Here is a 15854-nt window from a genome sequence, read left to right as displayed (position 1 = left end):
GCTATTGCGTTCCATTAGCGCATGTTAACTGGAAAACACTGACAACGTGGAAGCACTCCTACATAGGAAGCGTTAATTGCTCCTGCATTAATATTTTTGGTAAAATTAGTACAGGACCTGCAAAAAATAAAAAAGCTCTTTTTATGGGACTGTGATGGGGTTTATAAAACACTGCCCCCCACACCTAAGGAAAGTCCCTTGTTAATTAGCCTGGACCACCCTTAAGAGCAGTGATCCCACCCCGGGAGGAAGTGAGCCAGGAGAGGCGGAGTCAATACCTGGGAGTTTAAAAGACAGGGCCAGGCTGAGGTTAAGGAGGCCAAAGGAAGGAAGAACTGAAGCCTCAGAACACGCCTTTACTGAACACTTCTAGCAGCTGTGATCTGCCTGAGGTAAGCCAATGTTTTATTTGAAGAACTGTGAATCTGGTTCTGAGGTCTGGCTGGAGCCAGACCTGGAAATACAAAGAGAGAAACTACAAACTGTGTTTGCTGGCCACAGGCCCATGCAAAATCTTTTCCGTCTCTGAAGATAAGAGACTTATTTCATCTTAACCGGCTGGTTTATTGATAGGGCCACCCCGTCCTCATCAGGGGTCTCACAGGGACATATTAAAATGGGCTTAGTGTATCTTAGTAAAAGGGGCTCTTAATTAATTATTCTATGAACAGAAAATTGTGGCTGTCTTATTAAAACTGTAATCAGTCTGTAAAGCTTGCACCAAGCAAGAGATGAACATTAGGGGGTTGAACCAGGCAAATGCCTTTGGCCTTCATGCCAGGTGCAAGGCCTGCTAGATGCTGCAGAGGGCACAGCCTGCTGCTGGCTTTTCATGTTCTTTCACAAATTACAATTGAGTGCCTTAGGTAAACCTTCAGCCTTACCTCCCCCCCCCCCCCCCCCCAAGGTCCCTAATCTATCAGTTCCCCCTCCAAGATCTTTCATATTAACATCAACAATCATGATCACCCTACAACAATTCTATAAAATCCCCTGGAATCTATATAGGCCGCCCAAATTTGGGCGCTGATCCCAGATCTGCGCATTAACTAATTAATAAATCATTAACAATCAATAATTGGTGTTAATTAGCATTCATTTGGGATTACGCATGGATCTATAAAATGTGCGCCTAAACTTTATAGCACGTAACTCAAAAGGGGCCATGGCCATGGAAGGGGCATGAGTGGGTCAGGGGCAGTCCCAGAAATTTGGTGTGCTGTTATAGAATAGGGTAATTTGTGCATCCAACTGCCATTAGCTGCACACCAGCATTTACACCATGTTTCAAGCAGGCGTAAGTGCCACGCCCAACTTTAGACGTGAGATCCGCGCTAAGCTAGTTTCCCATGAAGGGTGATCCGCGCAGAGTGCTCTTTACAGAATACTAGTTTGGCACAGATCTTCCCAGCACCTACTCTTGGGGCCCATTTATAGAATTTCCCCCTCCATGGGTGCAAATGCAATTCTATATCTGGGTGACACGTTAGCTGGGTGCCATTTCAATAACAGCATCTGTGCACACAGATGCCGTTCTAGAATACTAATGTAAGCCCAAAGATAGGTGCACAATGTTAAGTGCATTCACATGCCAGGTTGATGACAGGCAAGAGTGCGTATATGCGCTATTCAACACCCATGCCACTTACAGTTTCTTGTAAGGTATGTATGCAACTTGGAGACCCCCCATGTCCCACTCATGCTCTGCCCACATGCACGCCCCTTGCAGTTATGCACTAATGCACTTATGTGCTATTTTATAGAATAGAGCATTGTGCACTTCAGCGTTTAAGTGCTATCTCGTCACTTACGTGCATATGGCATGTGTAACTACACATGCACAATTATAGGACTGCCCTTCATGTATATAATTATTAAATTTTATTTTGTGTGTAAACGTTTTGTGGCGGTTGTGTTAGTCCACTTTAAAGGTGATAAGTAGAAATAAAACAGAAATAAATCAAAATATAACAAAGGAAAATGAGGTGATACCTTTTTGTTATTGAACTAACAAGACATTTTTCATCAAGCTTTCAAAGGCAGAACCTTCTTCTTCACGTCAGGTATGAGCAAAAGATGACAATACCGGACATGATAAGCATTCCAGAAATGCAGAAAATGTGAACAAGGGTGCTACACTGGGGAGACGGGATAGATGCTAAAGACAAAAATCAACTCATACAGACACCACATCAAACACCACAAAGCAGAAAAAGGTGACACCTCTGTGGGTGAGCATTTTTCAAAAACTGGACATTGTGTCAATGACCTTATGGTCAGAGAGTTAACAGGTAACTTTAAAACAATCCAGGAATGTAAGACCTTTGAAGTTAAAATGATGAAATATTTTGACACCAGCAAAAGTGGTCTTAACAGAGATCTGGGCTTCCTATCCCATTATAAACCATAGCTTTCTTACCTTCTCATTGCCCATTCATCTCTCCTTGTTTCTGAATTCCTCCCTCCCCCCCATACACTATTCCCTTGAGACTTGCTTTTCATACCTCACTTATATATATTTTGAAATTGTCTTTGCTCATACCTTCACTTGTCATAAAATATATTCTTAGTCCAATAAAAAGGTAGCCCCTTTTATTATTTTCTCTATTTCTGTTTTATTTCTATTTATTACGGATAAAAAGTAGGCCTTGATGGTCCTTTGAGCTTGTGTAACTGTCAGGGCTTATTCTTTTGCTTTTACTGCAGCAGCCTTTTGCTGCTCCTAGGCCACTTCCCATTCTTGTCTAATGGCTGGGGCAGCTCTGCATGGGTCCCGGGATGTCTAACACCAGTTCTAGTGAAAAGCACATGGATAATCTCCCTTTGACCTATTAACAAGTCCTAGTCTCTTACCTGGATGTGACATCATGAATAAGCCATGGAAACGAGCTTCAGTCTTGAAGTTAACCACCAGTCTTCCTTCGTCACTGATACGCATGCTGGTAGGGTAGAGGGAACCTGCCAAGACAAATCAAGCAAAGCTGAACATTTAGAAAGGCATCAATTTGCCTGCTTCTATCTCTTTGGGTCTTCCATCTTTATTAACTTTATACATGATTTTGCAATACATGGTATGCATACTGCACTTATTTCACATCTTTCCAGTTGCGTAGCCAAGTGAGGCCATGGGGGTCTGGGCCCACCCAAATTTGCTCTGGGCCCTTGGTTTGGCTGGCGGGGGTTCCCAACCCCTGCCAGCTGAAGCCTTCGTCCTGTGCTGGTCTCCGGTGCTGCCGCATTGCCTGCCCTGCTCTCTCTTCACCTCACGTCCAGCGTGCTCCTTTCAGTGAAATTGAGCATGCTCAGTATCACTAAAAGGAGCATGACAGACATGAGGGGAAGAGAGCAGTGCAAGCAATGCAGCGGCACTGGAGACCAGCGCTGGATGATGGCTTTAGCTGGCGGGGATTGGGGACCCCCGCCAGCCAAGGTATTTGTTTCGGCGGTGCTTCAGCCGGCGAGGACTGGGGACCCCCGCCAGCCAAGATATGTCAACAGTGGTGGTAGGGTGGGGAGGACCAGGGCGGCAAGGCGGTGGAGGGGGGGGGGGGGGGCGGTGAGGCGGAGGAGGGTAGCAGCGGCGGCCGACCAAAATGTGCCCTCCACCTTAGGCTGCGGCCCCCTCCCACCTCAAGATCTGGCTACGCCCCTGCATCTTTCAAAAAAAAAAAAAAGAAATCACACTTCAGATATTCATGTTATATTTCATATGCCATATGTTGCAGCAGGATGTTGGTATGATGTTCTCATAAGGATCATATAATAGGGCTGCAACTTATTCAACTGTTTCATAACAGTGGAAACATCAAATGTCAACATCTCCTCAATAATACCCCAGACAATTTTATAAACATTTTTTGAGGGGAAATCGTGCCTGTGAAACATCTAAAAGGGCATTTATTTTATACCTGTATTAAATACGATTGTATAAGGACCCCCCAGTAATGAACAAATTCTCACACATGTGTACATCACGTCTGTGCATATACTCTATGAACATGCTCATGTAGTTATAACATATGCATGTACATCTGCCACAGTTCCATCCAAACTATGTATCTGGGAATGCCTATGAGCAGATTACATAAAAATTGGTGCAATACTATGATATGACTTCTTTTTATGCATATAAACTCAAGGATAATTCTATAAAAGCCCTTTTCTGTCTAAAAACCATGTTTTACATGTGGAAAGTAGTCTCTTACAGTTTGAATCCTCTGAACTCTGTTCTATAATCAAACAGAAAAGAGTTCAAGGGAGAGTGGTATCCTGAGCATATAAAATCATAGCTGAATTTAATAGAGCAATATGTTACTAGTGGTAGTACTGGTAGATAACGTGATAAGAAAAATGCCATGTTTAAAAAAATGTATGTATCCAGTATGACATGGTAACAATTGTTTTCATTTGTAGAGAATTTATTTATTTGTTACATTTGTATCCCACATTTTCCCACCTATTTGCAGGCTCAATGTGGCTTACATAGTACCGGAGAGGCTTTGAAGTCTCCGGTGAACAAATACAAAGTAATGTTGTGATAGGATAGAGTTTATGTAGCACTGTCACATTAGGGAGTCGTACAACGGAAGAGTTGAGTAATGTCCATTAAGTACTTGAGTTTTGTTGTGTAGCAGAGTTCAGGCATTTAGTTGGGTCGGTAGGGTATGCCTTTTGAAACAGGTTAGTCTTTAGTGATTTCCGGAAGTTTAGGTAGTTGTACGTTATTTTCAAGGCTTTTGGTAATGCATTCCATAATTGCGTGCTTATGTAGGAGAAACTGGATGCGTAGATTGATTTGTATTTAAGACCTTTGCAGCTTGGGTAGTGAAGATTTAGAAATGTTCGTGCTGATTTGGATATGTTTCTGGTTGGTAAGTCGATCAGGTCTGTCATGTATCCCGGGGCTTCACCGTAGATGATTTTGTGAACCAGGGTGCAGATTTTGAAAGCAATGCGTTCTTTGATTGGGAGCCAGTGTAGCTTTTTGCAGAGGGGTTTTGCGCTTTCAAATCGCGTTTTTCCAAATATAAGCCTAGCTGCCGTGTTTTGTGCGGTCTGAAGTTTCTTTAAGGTTTGTTCTTTGCATCCCGCATAGATTCCATTGCAGTAGTCTGCATGACTTAGTACTATTGATTGTATCAGGGTGCGAAATGTTTCCCTCTGGAAGAATTGTTTTAAGCGTTTGAGTTTCCACATTGAGTGAAACATTTTCTTTGTTGTGGATGCCACTTGGCTCTCCAGTGTTAGGTTATGGTCCATTGTTATGCCGAGGATTTTCAGACTATCTGAGATAGGAAGGGTGTAGTCTGGTGTGTCAATTCTTCAAGCTGAGATTGATTTTGTTAGTGATTTCTGTCAGTTTGGTTTTGTAAGGGATGTATATTATGACATCGTCTGCATATATGAAAGGGTTGAGGCCTTGGCTGGATAAGGTCTTGGCTAGTGGGGTCATCATTAGGTTGAAGAGGATCGGTGATAGCGGTGATCCTTGTGGTACTCCACAGTCTGCTTTCCACGGTGATGATTTGCTGGATATGTTCTTGTGGTTAGGAAGCCCTTGGTCCAAATGTAGACTTTTCCTCCAGGAATGTGTCCAAACCTTTTTTAAACCCAGTTATGCTAACTGCTGTAACCACATTCTTTGGCAACAAGTTCCAGAACTTAACTATTTATTGAGTGAAAAAATACCAGCCATTCTTCCATACTCTTATCACTATCTGGTTACCCTTTTTTAGTTTATACCATCATTGTAATGTGACTGGTGGTGTACTTTAGAAACACAGAAAAATGTAGGCAGATAAACACCATATGGCCCATCCAGTCTGCCCATCCATGGCATCTCCCAATCACTCTCTTAGAGATCCTATGCATTTGTCCCAAGCTGTCTTGAATTCAGATACTGTTTTTGTCTCCTCTACTTCTACTGGGAGGCTGTTCCACAAATTCACCACCCTTTCCCTGAAGAAGTATCCTGAGTTAATCCCTTTTCACCTTCATCCTATACTGCCATGTACCAGAGCTTCCTTTCAATTGAAAGAGACTCGCCTCCTGTACATTTATGCTGCATAAGTATTTAAATGTCTCCATAATATCTCTCCTCTCCCGCCTTTCTTCAAAAGTAGTCAGTATCAATTTGCTTTGACGTGATGCAGGGAGTTCAGCTCTTGATAGTTAGTCTTAGAGAGGGCAAATCGATAAAAGGGATCCTAGTTAGATATCCAAATCAACATGAACATACCTAAATCTCCATCACCCAAGCTGCAAAGGACTCAAATACAAATCAACCTATGCATCCAGCTTCTCCTATATAAGCACACAACTATGGAACACAATACCAAACACCATGAAAGCAACATAGGACCACCTGAACCTCCGGAAACTACTAAAAACTAACTTGTTCAAAAAAGCATACCCTAACGATCCGACTTAAATGCCTTAATCCAGCAGCACAACAAAACCAAAGCTCGTACTGGACATATGTTAACTCTTCCTCCTTATGATTCCCCAATGTGTCTGTCACACATGAACCTTACTTTACCACAACCTCACTCTGTATTTGCTCAAACCAGTATTGGCGATCGCCTCTATGGTACTATGTAAGCCACATTGAGCCTGCAAATAGGTAGGAGAAAAAAATGTAACAAATAAATAAATAAATATAAAGGAAAGTAGGTGCCTATTTTCCCTTACAGAATACAAGCACAACCGAGTATATATTTGCATATGTAGTTAGGCTCGAGTGTCAGTCATAGAGCTAATGTAAATTCTCTGGCCTAGATGCCAGAAATACACATGTAACTTGTAATATTCAACAAGTGGTGAATGTGTGAGTCCCACCCATTCTCCGCCCATGTGTATGCCAACCTGTAAAGATGGCGGTGCTAGAGATAGAATCGATCTGCCTTTGGAAATGGGTAGGGGATTGGAGGGTCAGAGGAGTGCTTGAGGGGGAGGGTCAGGGGATATCTAGGGGGGTTGAAAGAGGCTGCCTTAGAGGTCCTCAGGGGCTACCATTAGCTCACAAGTCATGCATTGAAGAACAGTGCATTACTAGATTCATTTGGTATGTCACCATAAAACCTTGATAAAAGCATTTCACTGTTTACACAGAAACAAAATGTAAAGAAAAAGGTTGTAGGCAATACCTTTTGATTGGACTCAGTTATTTCATATGTGACTAGCTTTTAAAAAGTACACTCCCTTCAATAGGTCAGCAAAACAGCTGTTTAAATTCATGTTTCCTGTAATCCTCTCAGTGTTTCATCAGTGCTGAACCATAAAGACAGGTTAAGAAGAATCAGATTTACATGTCATCCCACTACTGACCTTGCAGCTCTGCCTCTGGTGGGCTGCCGACTCCATCCTTCCACAAGATGGCAGTGTCATACACAAATGTGAGTCGAAGCTCGGACTGCAGGTCGAAGTGCTGCCAGCCACCCACACCCACCGGAGAGTGGAAAACATAGGATACATACAGTGGAACACGCAGGGTCACGTAAGATTGCACTAGGTTTAGGACCTGTCAACAGTAAAGGAATGGCTTTAGTTAGGGCACTGAAATCAGGCAAAGCATTTGTACCAGAATTAGTTAACATTGAATTATTCTTATTTTGGTTACTTTATCACATTGTCATTATTGAACGCTTTTCACTACCCTTGATTTCAGCACCTGAAATGTATTGATTACCGATTTTATTCTAATTTACTGAGTACTCTATATACTCTGATTGGAACATCTATATTAATAATTCTCACCTGTAACATTCTGAAGCTCACTCTGTGGGAGGGAAACACTGAAGGCTAGGCTGTCAGCAACACTCACTCTCACTCATGCACCACTCACTGTCACTCATATACCCGCCCCCCAGCCACGCCCCTTCTGGACATAATTTGCAAACCCAACATTCTAAATGAAGCCTCAACCGGAAGTGTGAGGCGCCAGAGATATCCGTTTTGGCCCATTACTGTCAACCGGAAGTGTGAGGCGCTGTAAAGGTCTATCCATTTTCCCCATTGCTGTGTGCCCCGCCCTCGCGTCACTACGTCATGACGACGATGGCGGAGCACTGCTCCAGAAAACGCGACCGCAGCCCGCACTCCTCGAAACGCCAACAGCTCAGCGGAGCACACGGTGCTCGAACATGACGCCGGCAACCCGTGCGACCACATCCTATGGGTGCAGCGCCCCCCCCCCGGCGAAATGACACCCCCCTGGGTGCACGCCGCTGGGGAGGGGGGTGCCGCGGCGCGTGCCTGTCGGCTGCGAGTTCGCTACACGAAATTCTCTCAGTCGCTGCAGCTCCCTCCCTCTGCCCCGGAACAGGTTACTTCCTGTTTTTTGTTTTCTTACGGGACCTTACCTCTCCGATGCTCTGGTAGCCCCCCTGTCTTCTGTGCTCCAAGCCTCTGTAACAGGAAGTTCTGTCAGAGGGGGTGGAACTTCCTGTTACAGAGGCTTTGGGTGAGGCAGGGAGAAGGAACCGCTGTAAGCAAGCACGAGTAGGAGCTGTTGAATCCCTCATCTTGTTCCACGCTGTGCCAGTGCTGTGAGGAAACACCAAATGAGACCCTGAGACGGAGAAAGGGGTGGGGGGGCTGACCTGACCAGTGACGATCCTAGGTCGGCTGCCACCGGGAGAGGATCGCCAATGCGCACCCCTCCCCCCGGGTGCAGCACGACCCCCCTCCCCGGCGCAATGATCCCCCCCGGTGCATCAACCCCCTCCGGGTGCATTTTTAGCTGCTGGGAGCAGCCGCGCGCCTGTTGACTCTGCTGTCTCCCTCTGCCCCGGAACAGGAAGTAACCTGTTCCAGGGAGAGGGAGCAGGGAACCAGCGGAGTCAACAGGCGCGCGGCTGCTCTCTGCACCCCCCCCCCCCAACAGCGTGCACCTGGGGCGGACCGCCCCGTCCTTGGTACGCCACTGGACCTGACCACCAACTTAACCGCCGACCGTGATGGGAGAAAGAGAAATAAAAAAAAGAGAGATGTGGGTATACAGAGGCTTCGGATAAGGCAGGGAGATGGAGCCGCTGCATGCCAGCACCATGAGGTGCTGCCTGGTAAAAAAAAATTTAGGGTCATGCATTTGGGCTCCAAAAACCTGAGGGAATGGTAAAGTTTTGGGAGTGAAAAACTTTTGTGCTTGGAGAAGTGGAACTTGGGGTGTGTCTGTATGTGATGATCTTAAGGTGGCCAAACAGGTAGAAAAGGTGATGGTGAAAGCTAGATGGATGCTTGGGTGCATAGGGAAAGGAATGGCCAGTAGGAGAAAAGAGGTGATGATGCCCCTGTATAAGACTCTGGTTAGACCTCATTTAGGGCCGTGTTTACTAAGGTGCGCTAGCGTTTTTAGCACATGCTAACCGTGTAGACACCCATAGGAATATTATGGGCATCTACATGGTAAGCGTGCGCTAAAAATGCTAACGCAGCTCTAGCATGGCTTAGTAAACAGGGCCCTAAGAATATTGTGTTCAATTCTGGAGACCACACCTTCAAAAAGATATAAACAGGATGGAGTCAGTCCAGAGTGTGGATACTAAAATGGTCAGTGGTCTTCATCATAAAGTGTATAGGGACAAACTTAAAGATCTCAATATGTATACTTTGGAAGAAAGGTGGAATGGGGAGATATGATAGAAAAGTCTAAATACCTACCGTATTTTTCGGACTATAAGACGCACCGGACCATAAGACGCACCTAGGTTTTAGAGGAGGGAAATAGGAAAATTTTTTTTTCCTTTTTCCCTCCTCTAAAACCTAGGTGCTCCGGTGCATCTTGTCCGAATCCCTCCCTCCGAGTTCGCCGATTCGCCGTCAGGGTTACCTCCTCCTCCCCCCCCCCCCGGCCCTGTCACCACTTCTCCCTACTCACGCGATCTTCCATGGTGGTCTAGTGACGTCGGGGCAGGAAAGAGCCCCCTCTTTCCTGCCCAGCGCGCTGCTCTCCATCCTTCTGTATGCATTGCTGCCTGACAGTCTCGGCGAGATTCAAAATGGCCGCCGAGAATTGAAGTCTCGCCGAGACCGTCAGGCTGCATACAGGAGGATGGAGAGCAGCGCGCTGGGCAGGAAAGAGGGGGCTCTTTCCTGCCCCGACGTCACTAGACCACCAGGGAAGATCGCGTGAGTAGGGAGAAGTGGTGACAGGGCCGGGGGGGGGGGGGGGGGGGAGGAGGAGGTAACCCTGACGGCGATCCCGAACTCGGAGGGCGGGCGGCCTGCCAGCCAGCCAAATCTACCTTCGGACTATAAGGCACACCCCCCATTTTCCTCCCAAATTTTGGGGGAAAAAGTGCGTCTTATAGTCCGAAAAATACGGTATATAGCACAGGAGGCAAGTCTCTTTCAACTGAAAGGAAGCTCTGGAATGAGGGGATATAGAATGAAGTTGAAAGGGGACAGACTGAGAAATAACCCGAGGAAATACATCTTAATGGAAAGGGTGGTGACTTTGTGGAACAACTTCCTAATGGAGGTGGTGAAGACAAAAACTGTACCTGAATTCAAGAAAGCTTGGGACAAGTACATAGGATCTCTAAGGGAGTGAAAGGGAGAGTAGATGGCATGGAGGAGCAGACTGGATAGGTCATATGGTCTTTATCTGCCTTCATTTCGCTATGTTTCTATGTTTTTCTATGTTACATTATATAACCGGTTATGTTTCTAAGATTGTAAACTGGTTATCTTTGCAATCTTATTTATTTATTGTGAACATTTATATCCCACATAATCCCACTAAGGCAGGCTCTATGTGGCTTACAGCAGTTGATGAAAAGAACAACACATTAATTCTAGTACTAACAGAGAATAAGGTAGATGAGGGGAAGGGAGGGAAACAGCAGGAGAAAGGAATGCGGGATTGCAGGAGATCAAGCAGCAGAGGAGTATGATGGATCACATAGGTAGGTCTTTAGGGACTTCTTGAACAGACTGTGATCGGCTGTCTCTCTTAACGTTGGTGGTAGTGCATTCCAGTAATGGGGACACATAAAGCAAAAAGAGGAGGCAAATAGTAGCTTGTATCTTAAGTTCCTGCAGTTAGGAAAGTGGAGATTGAGATAGGTGCGGGACGACTTCTCGGAATTTCTGAGAGCAGTGGCGTACCAAGGGGGGGGGGGGGGGGGGGGGGGGGGGGGGGGGCGGTCCGCCCCGGGTGCTAGCCGCTGGGGGGTGCCGTGGCACGCTCCTGTCGGCTGCGAGTTCGCTACGTGAAATTCTCTCGTTCGCTGCAGCTCCCTCCCTCTGCCCCAGAACAGGTTACTTCCTGTTCCGGGGCAGAAGGAGGGAGCTGCAGCGAATGAGAGAATTTCGCGTAGCAACTCGCAGCCGACAGGCGCGCGCCGCGGCACCCCCCCAGCGGCGTGCACCCAGGGGGGTGTCATTTCGCCGGGGGGGGGGGGGGGGTGCACGCCGCTGGGGGGGTGCCGCGGCGCGCGCCTGTCGGCTGCGAGTTTGCTACGCGAAATTCTCTCATTTGCTGCAGCTCCCTCCCTCTGCCCCAGAACAGGTTACTTCCTGTTCCGGGGCAGAAGGAGGGAGCTGCAGCGAATGAGAGAATTTCGCGTAGCAAACTCGCAGCCGACAGGCGCGCGCCGCGGCACCCCCCCAGTGGCGTGCACCCAGGGGGGTGTCATTTCGCCGGGAGGGGGCGCGCTGCAACCGGGGGGGGGGGGCGCATCGGCGATCCGCCCTGGGTGTCGTCGAGGCTAGGAACGCCACTGTCTGAGAGGGAGGTTAATCAGGCTGTACTTATAAGTTGGAGCGTCTCCGTATACAATCTTGTGGGTAAGAGCACAGATTTTGAATTTGATACGTTCTTTAATCGGGAGCCAGTGGAGCTTCTCATGAAGGGGTTTTGCTGCCTCAAACCAAGATTTGCCAAATAGTAGCCTCGCCGCCATGTTCTGCGCTGTCTGGAGTTTCTTAAGGGTGTGTTCTTTGCAGCCGGTGTAAATTCCATTGCAGTAGTCAAAATGGCTCAATACGAGGGAGTGGATTAGAGTCCTGAATAAGTCAAATGGTAGGAACTGCTTGATACGCTTAAGGGACCTCATGGAAAGGAACATTTGCTTCGTAATTGACAAAACTTGAAGGTTGAGAGTCAAGTGGGAATCCAAAATGACCCCAAGTAGCTTCAAACTTGCTGCGATAGGGATGGAGAAGTCCAGCGCAGCAACCGTGCCCGGTATAGACTTTTTGAACTGGGAGGAGAGAATGAGGAAATGCATTTTTTCCATATTAAGCTTAAATGTGTTAGCCCAATTGACCATAATGGCGAGACTGTTCTGAATTTCTGCTGAGATTTCAGCTAAGGAAGATCAGAAGGGGATGTAGATAGTCACATCATCAGCATAGATGTAGGGATTCAGGCCATGGTTGAAAAGGGCTGTTGCTCTTCATGATGTTGAAGAGGGTAGGCGATAGGGGGGAGCCTTGAGGAACTCCACAGTGAGATCTCCAAGATGGTGAAATAGTGGACTGGACTTTGACCCGATAGGATCGGCAAGACAGAAATTCCCGAAACCAATCCAAGACAGTACCTCCAACACCATATTCAGCTAGTAACGTAAGAAGGAGATTGTGGTCAACCATGTCGAACGCGCTCGACAAATCAAATTGAAGAAGTAAGATGTTATCTTAGAAACATAAGTGGTTATATTGCTGATGCTGTCACAGTAACCTGTTAAACTTGCTGGTTTGGTGTTTGGGGGGGGGGGGGAGGGGGGCATAAACCAATGAGGGATTAAGGGTGAAATCCCCCCCAATCTTTCCAGTAGAGGGCAACAGTAATTTAGAACAGGATCTGCTGATGTAGTGCCAGTTGTAAAATCGATCCAGGAATGGATTTAATGCACCAGTTAGATGTGGCGGGAGCATCGATTTTATAACAATAAACATCTAAAATACTAACGGGGTCAAGCACATAAATATTTATGTCCTGAATTGAAAACAGTTATCAATAAAAAAGAGGCAAAACCCAAGTGCAAATCAAGGGGTCCTTTTACAAAACTGCGGTAAAAAGGGCCCTGCACTAGCGGCGGGGATGCTTTTTGCTGCAAGTAAAAAGGCCAAAAAATGACATGGCCATATGGTAAGATTTCATTTACTGCGTGGCCATTGGGGGAAGCACTTCATGCCACCCACTGAGGTGGCATTGAGGGCTCCCATGCTAATCTGGCGGTAACAGGGTAGTACGCAGCACTGCCCGATTACCGCCGTGCTCAAAAATATCTAGCTATTTTCTGTAGCATGGCACCCACATTTGGCCAGCAGTAGTTCCAGATTAGCGTGTAGTAAGCCTGTGTTGGGCTTACCGCTGCTCTGTAAGGGCCCCCAAATTCAGTAAAGGAAAAAAGCAGCAAAGTGTCTAAAGGCTCAAATTCAATTTTATTAAAATGCGAACAAGAGCGGTTTCAGGGGTATATACCTAGACTTCAAAATCAGTCTTTTACACAAAGCCTGACATGTTTCGGCGCCACAGCGCCTGCGTCAGGAACAGATACGAAAAATCAAATTATGAATCTGGTAATTAAGTATTCACCTATGAGTAAAGCAAACTACACAATGAATAAACCACTAAATCAAATTAGCAATACCATTAAAATAAAACAAACGTAGAAACAAACCACTGGTGAATATATTTTTACCTTCTAAACTGTACCACTTCTGCCCCTGATGCACGCACTGTGCCACTGAAATAAGACCACTCATGCTTTTAATAAAATTGATTTTGCACCTTTAGACACCTTGCTGCCCTTTTGTTTTTGTCTGAATTGCCAACATACATGTTTATGTGGTAGAACATAAACATGTATTAGCTATTTTAGAAAGAGGGCCCTTTTTACCAAGCTGTGGCAAACGGGGGCCTGTGCTGGCATCGGTGCATGTTTTTGATAAGCACTGAGGCCCCCTTTTACCTCAGTGGGTAAAAAGGAAGTCTTTCTTTTTTTAAAGAAATGGCCGTGCGGCAAATGACCGTATGGCCATTTCAGGGGGGGGGGGGGGGGGGGGGGGGGGGGGGGAGCCCTTACCGCCACCCATTGAGATGGCGGTAAGGGCTCCTGTGCTAACCAAGTGGGAACTGGGCAGCACATGGCACGGTACACGCTGGCGCTACAAAAAATTTTTTTTTGTAGCACTGGATATGATGGCGTGCTGGGGGTGGGAACTACTACCAGGCTGCTGCGGTAGCCCGGCGGTAGTTCCTTTTTAGTGAGCGGTAAGCCACCTAAGCTGCCACAGAGTCTAATGTCCCTTTTTAGTTATACATTCAGGAGGACAGCAACCACTGGGGGTTTAAAGGGGTGACATCTTATACCTGCAGTGGAGCTCTGAACAAAAATGAGGACCTGTCTGAAACCTAGATGCCCCTGGGTAGCAGCTGTACATCACAATCTAAATCTTTCTGGACTCAGACGTGCATTCCCTTCTGAAATGTACAATGCACATTTATTTTTTTGGCCCTCCCTAATCCCACTCAAAACACACCCGGATCACAACCCTTTGCCATATGCACATTTTCCAGTTTTAGACGTATATATCCCATTGTATATATCATATGTTATATTTTTTTGATGCATATGATTTATGGTTTTTTAGATATATACCAACCTTCCTTAGGACACAGCAGAGCGGTTTAGGAAAAAAAATCAAATCATATTAAAATGAATAAATAGGGAAAGGAACTCCATTTCAGGATAGGAAAGCAGAGATACTGACTGCAGTTTCTCAATGGTCCAAACTGCCCACAGTCAGACAATCAAAAGCAGTAGTGAATAGATAGTTTTGAACTTCTGGAATGAGGATTCTAATCAGATGGAACATATATTTATATAAATAGATTTCATTTTAGGCATATTTCTCATTTGATAAAATATGGGTTCTTTTTATTTTTTTAGCCTTTACGAGGATTATAAATGGCTCGGTATCAGAAAAATCTCAACGAATGTCCTAAGAGCAGTTTTACCTATTGTCTTTGAGAGGCGGTTAGCCAAAATAATAAGTAAATATATACAAAACCCATCTATAAACACGTCTTTGATCTTATTTTAACTGCACTCTTCTGAATTGTGAATGCTCTCTTGGTGGTACTACTTGGAGGGATAAGGGGTTGAAGAAGGGGGGGGGGGGGGGGCTGGGGGTTAGAATAAGTTCCATTAGCACAGGTCATCAGATGGCCTTTCAACAGAAGAAAAGCGGCATTGCTTCTATTGAGGCAGCTCTGTGTTTAAGATGTCTGCAGGGGCCTAGCAAAAGCACTCAGCTGCTCATAGGTTAACATGGCGCTGCACTTGTGAAAGCAGCCGACTGCCTGGAGCCGCTCTGCTGCTATGGAGACACATCACAGGTGCACTGTCTATCTACACTCAACAGCATTTGCTCCGATTGGCCTGGTTTCCCTAATTAATTCCTCTAATCTTTTCGTGGAATGGGGAGCGTTAGGTGACTTTTCACCCTGTGGTTTTGAAGTCAGGATTTCTTGTTATTAATGGAGGTGGAGTGGAGAGGTAGGTTAGTGATTAGAGCACCGGGCTGACAGCTAGGGACAAAATCACTTTTACTAAAGTTTAGCAATTTAGTGTGAAATTAGCATGTGCTGAATGCTAAGAAGTCCATAGGTAGAAAACGGGCTTCTTAACACTTAGTGCGTGCTAAAGCTAAGCTTTAGTTAAATGGCTTCTTAACTCTATCACCTCAGGTACAAAATTAGATTGCAAGCCCTCTGGGGACATGGAAATACCTTGAGCTACTAGTGAAAATGTGTGAGCGAAATCTAAATAAATAAATTATGATGTTAGACGATGACCACAGGTGTCATACTTCAGACTGATTCAAAGCTTTGTCAGTGG

The 15854-nt window shown here is 45.8% G+C and overlaps 1 protein-coding gene across 1 annotated transcript in view; it reads right to left on the bottom strand.

Moving 5' to 3' along the window:
• The window catches only part of FREM2 (FRAS1 related extracellular matrix 2), a 288273-nt gene that overhangs the window by 28779 nt on the left and 243640 nt on the right, over nt 1-15854 (bottom strand). Inside the window, 2 exon segments of the mRNA XM_030200407.1 lie at nt 2854-2958; nt 7327-7519. Coding sequence (XP_030056267.1) covers nt 2854-2958; nt 7327-7519 — 298 coding nt within the window.

The sequence above is a fragment of the Microcaecilia unicolor genome, chromosome 4, assembly GCF_901765095.1.
Source record: "Microcaecilia unicolor chromosome 4, aMicUni1.1, whole genome shotgun sequence".
NCBI classification, from domain to species: Eukaryota; Metazoa; Chordata; class Amphibia; order Gymnophiona; family Siphonopidae; genus Microcaecilia; species Microcaecilia unicolor.
Note: the sequence above shows the minus strand (reverse complement) of the source record. Positions and strands in the feature narration are given on the sequence as shown.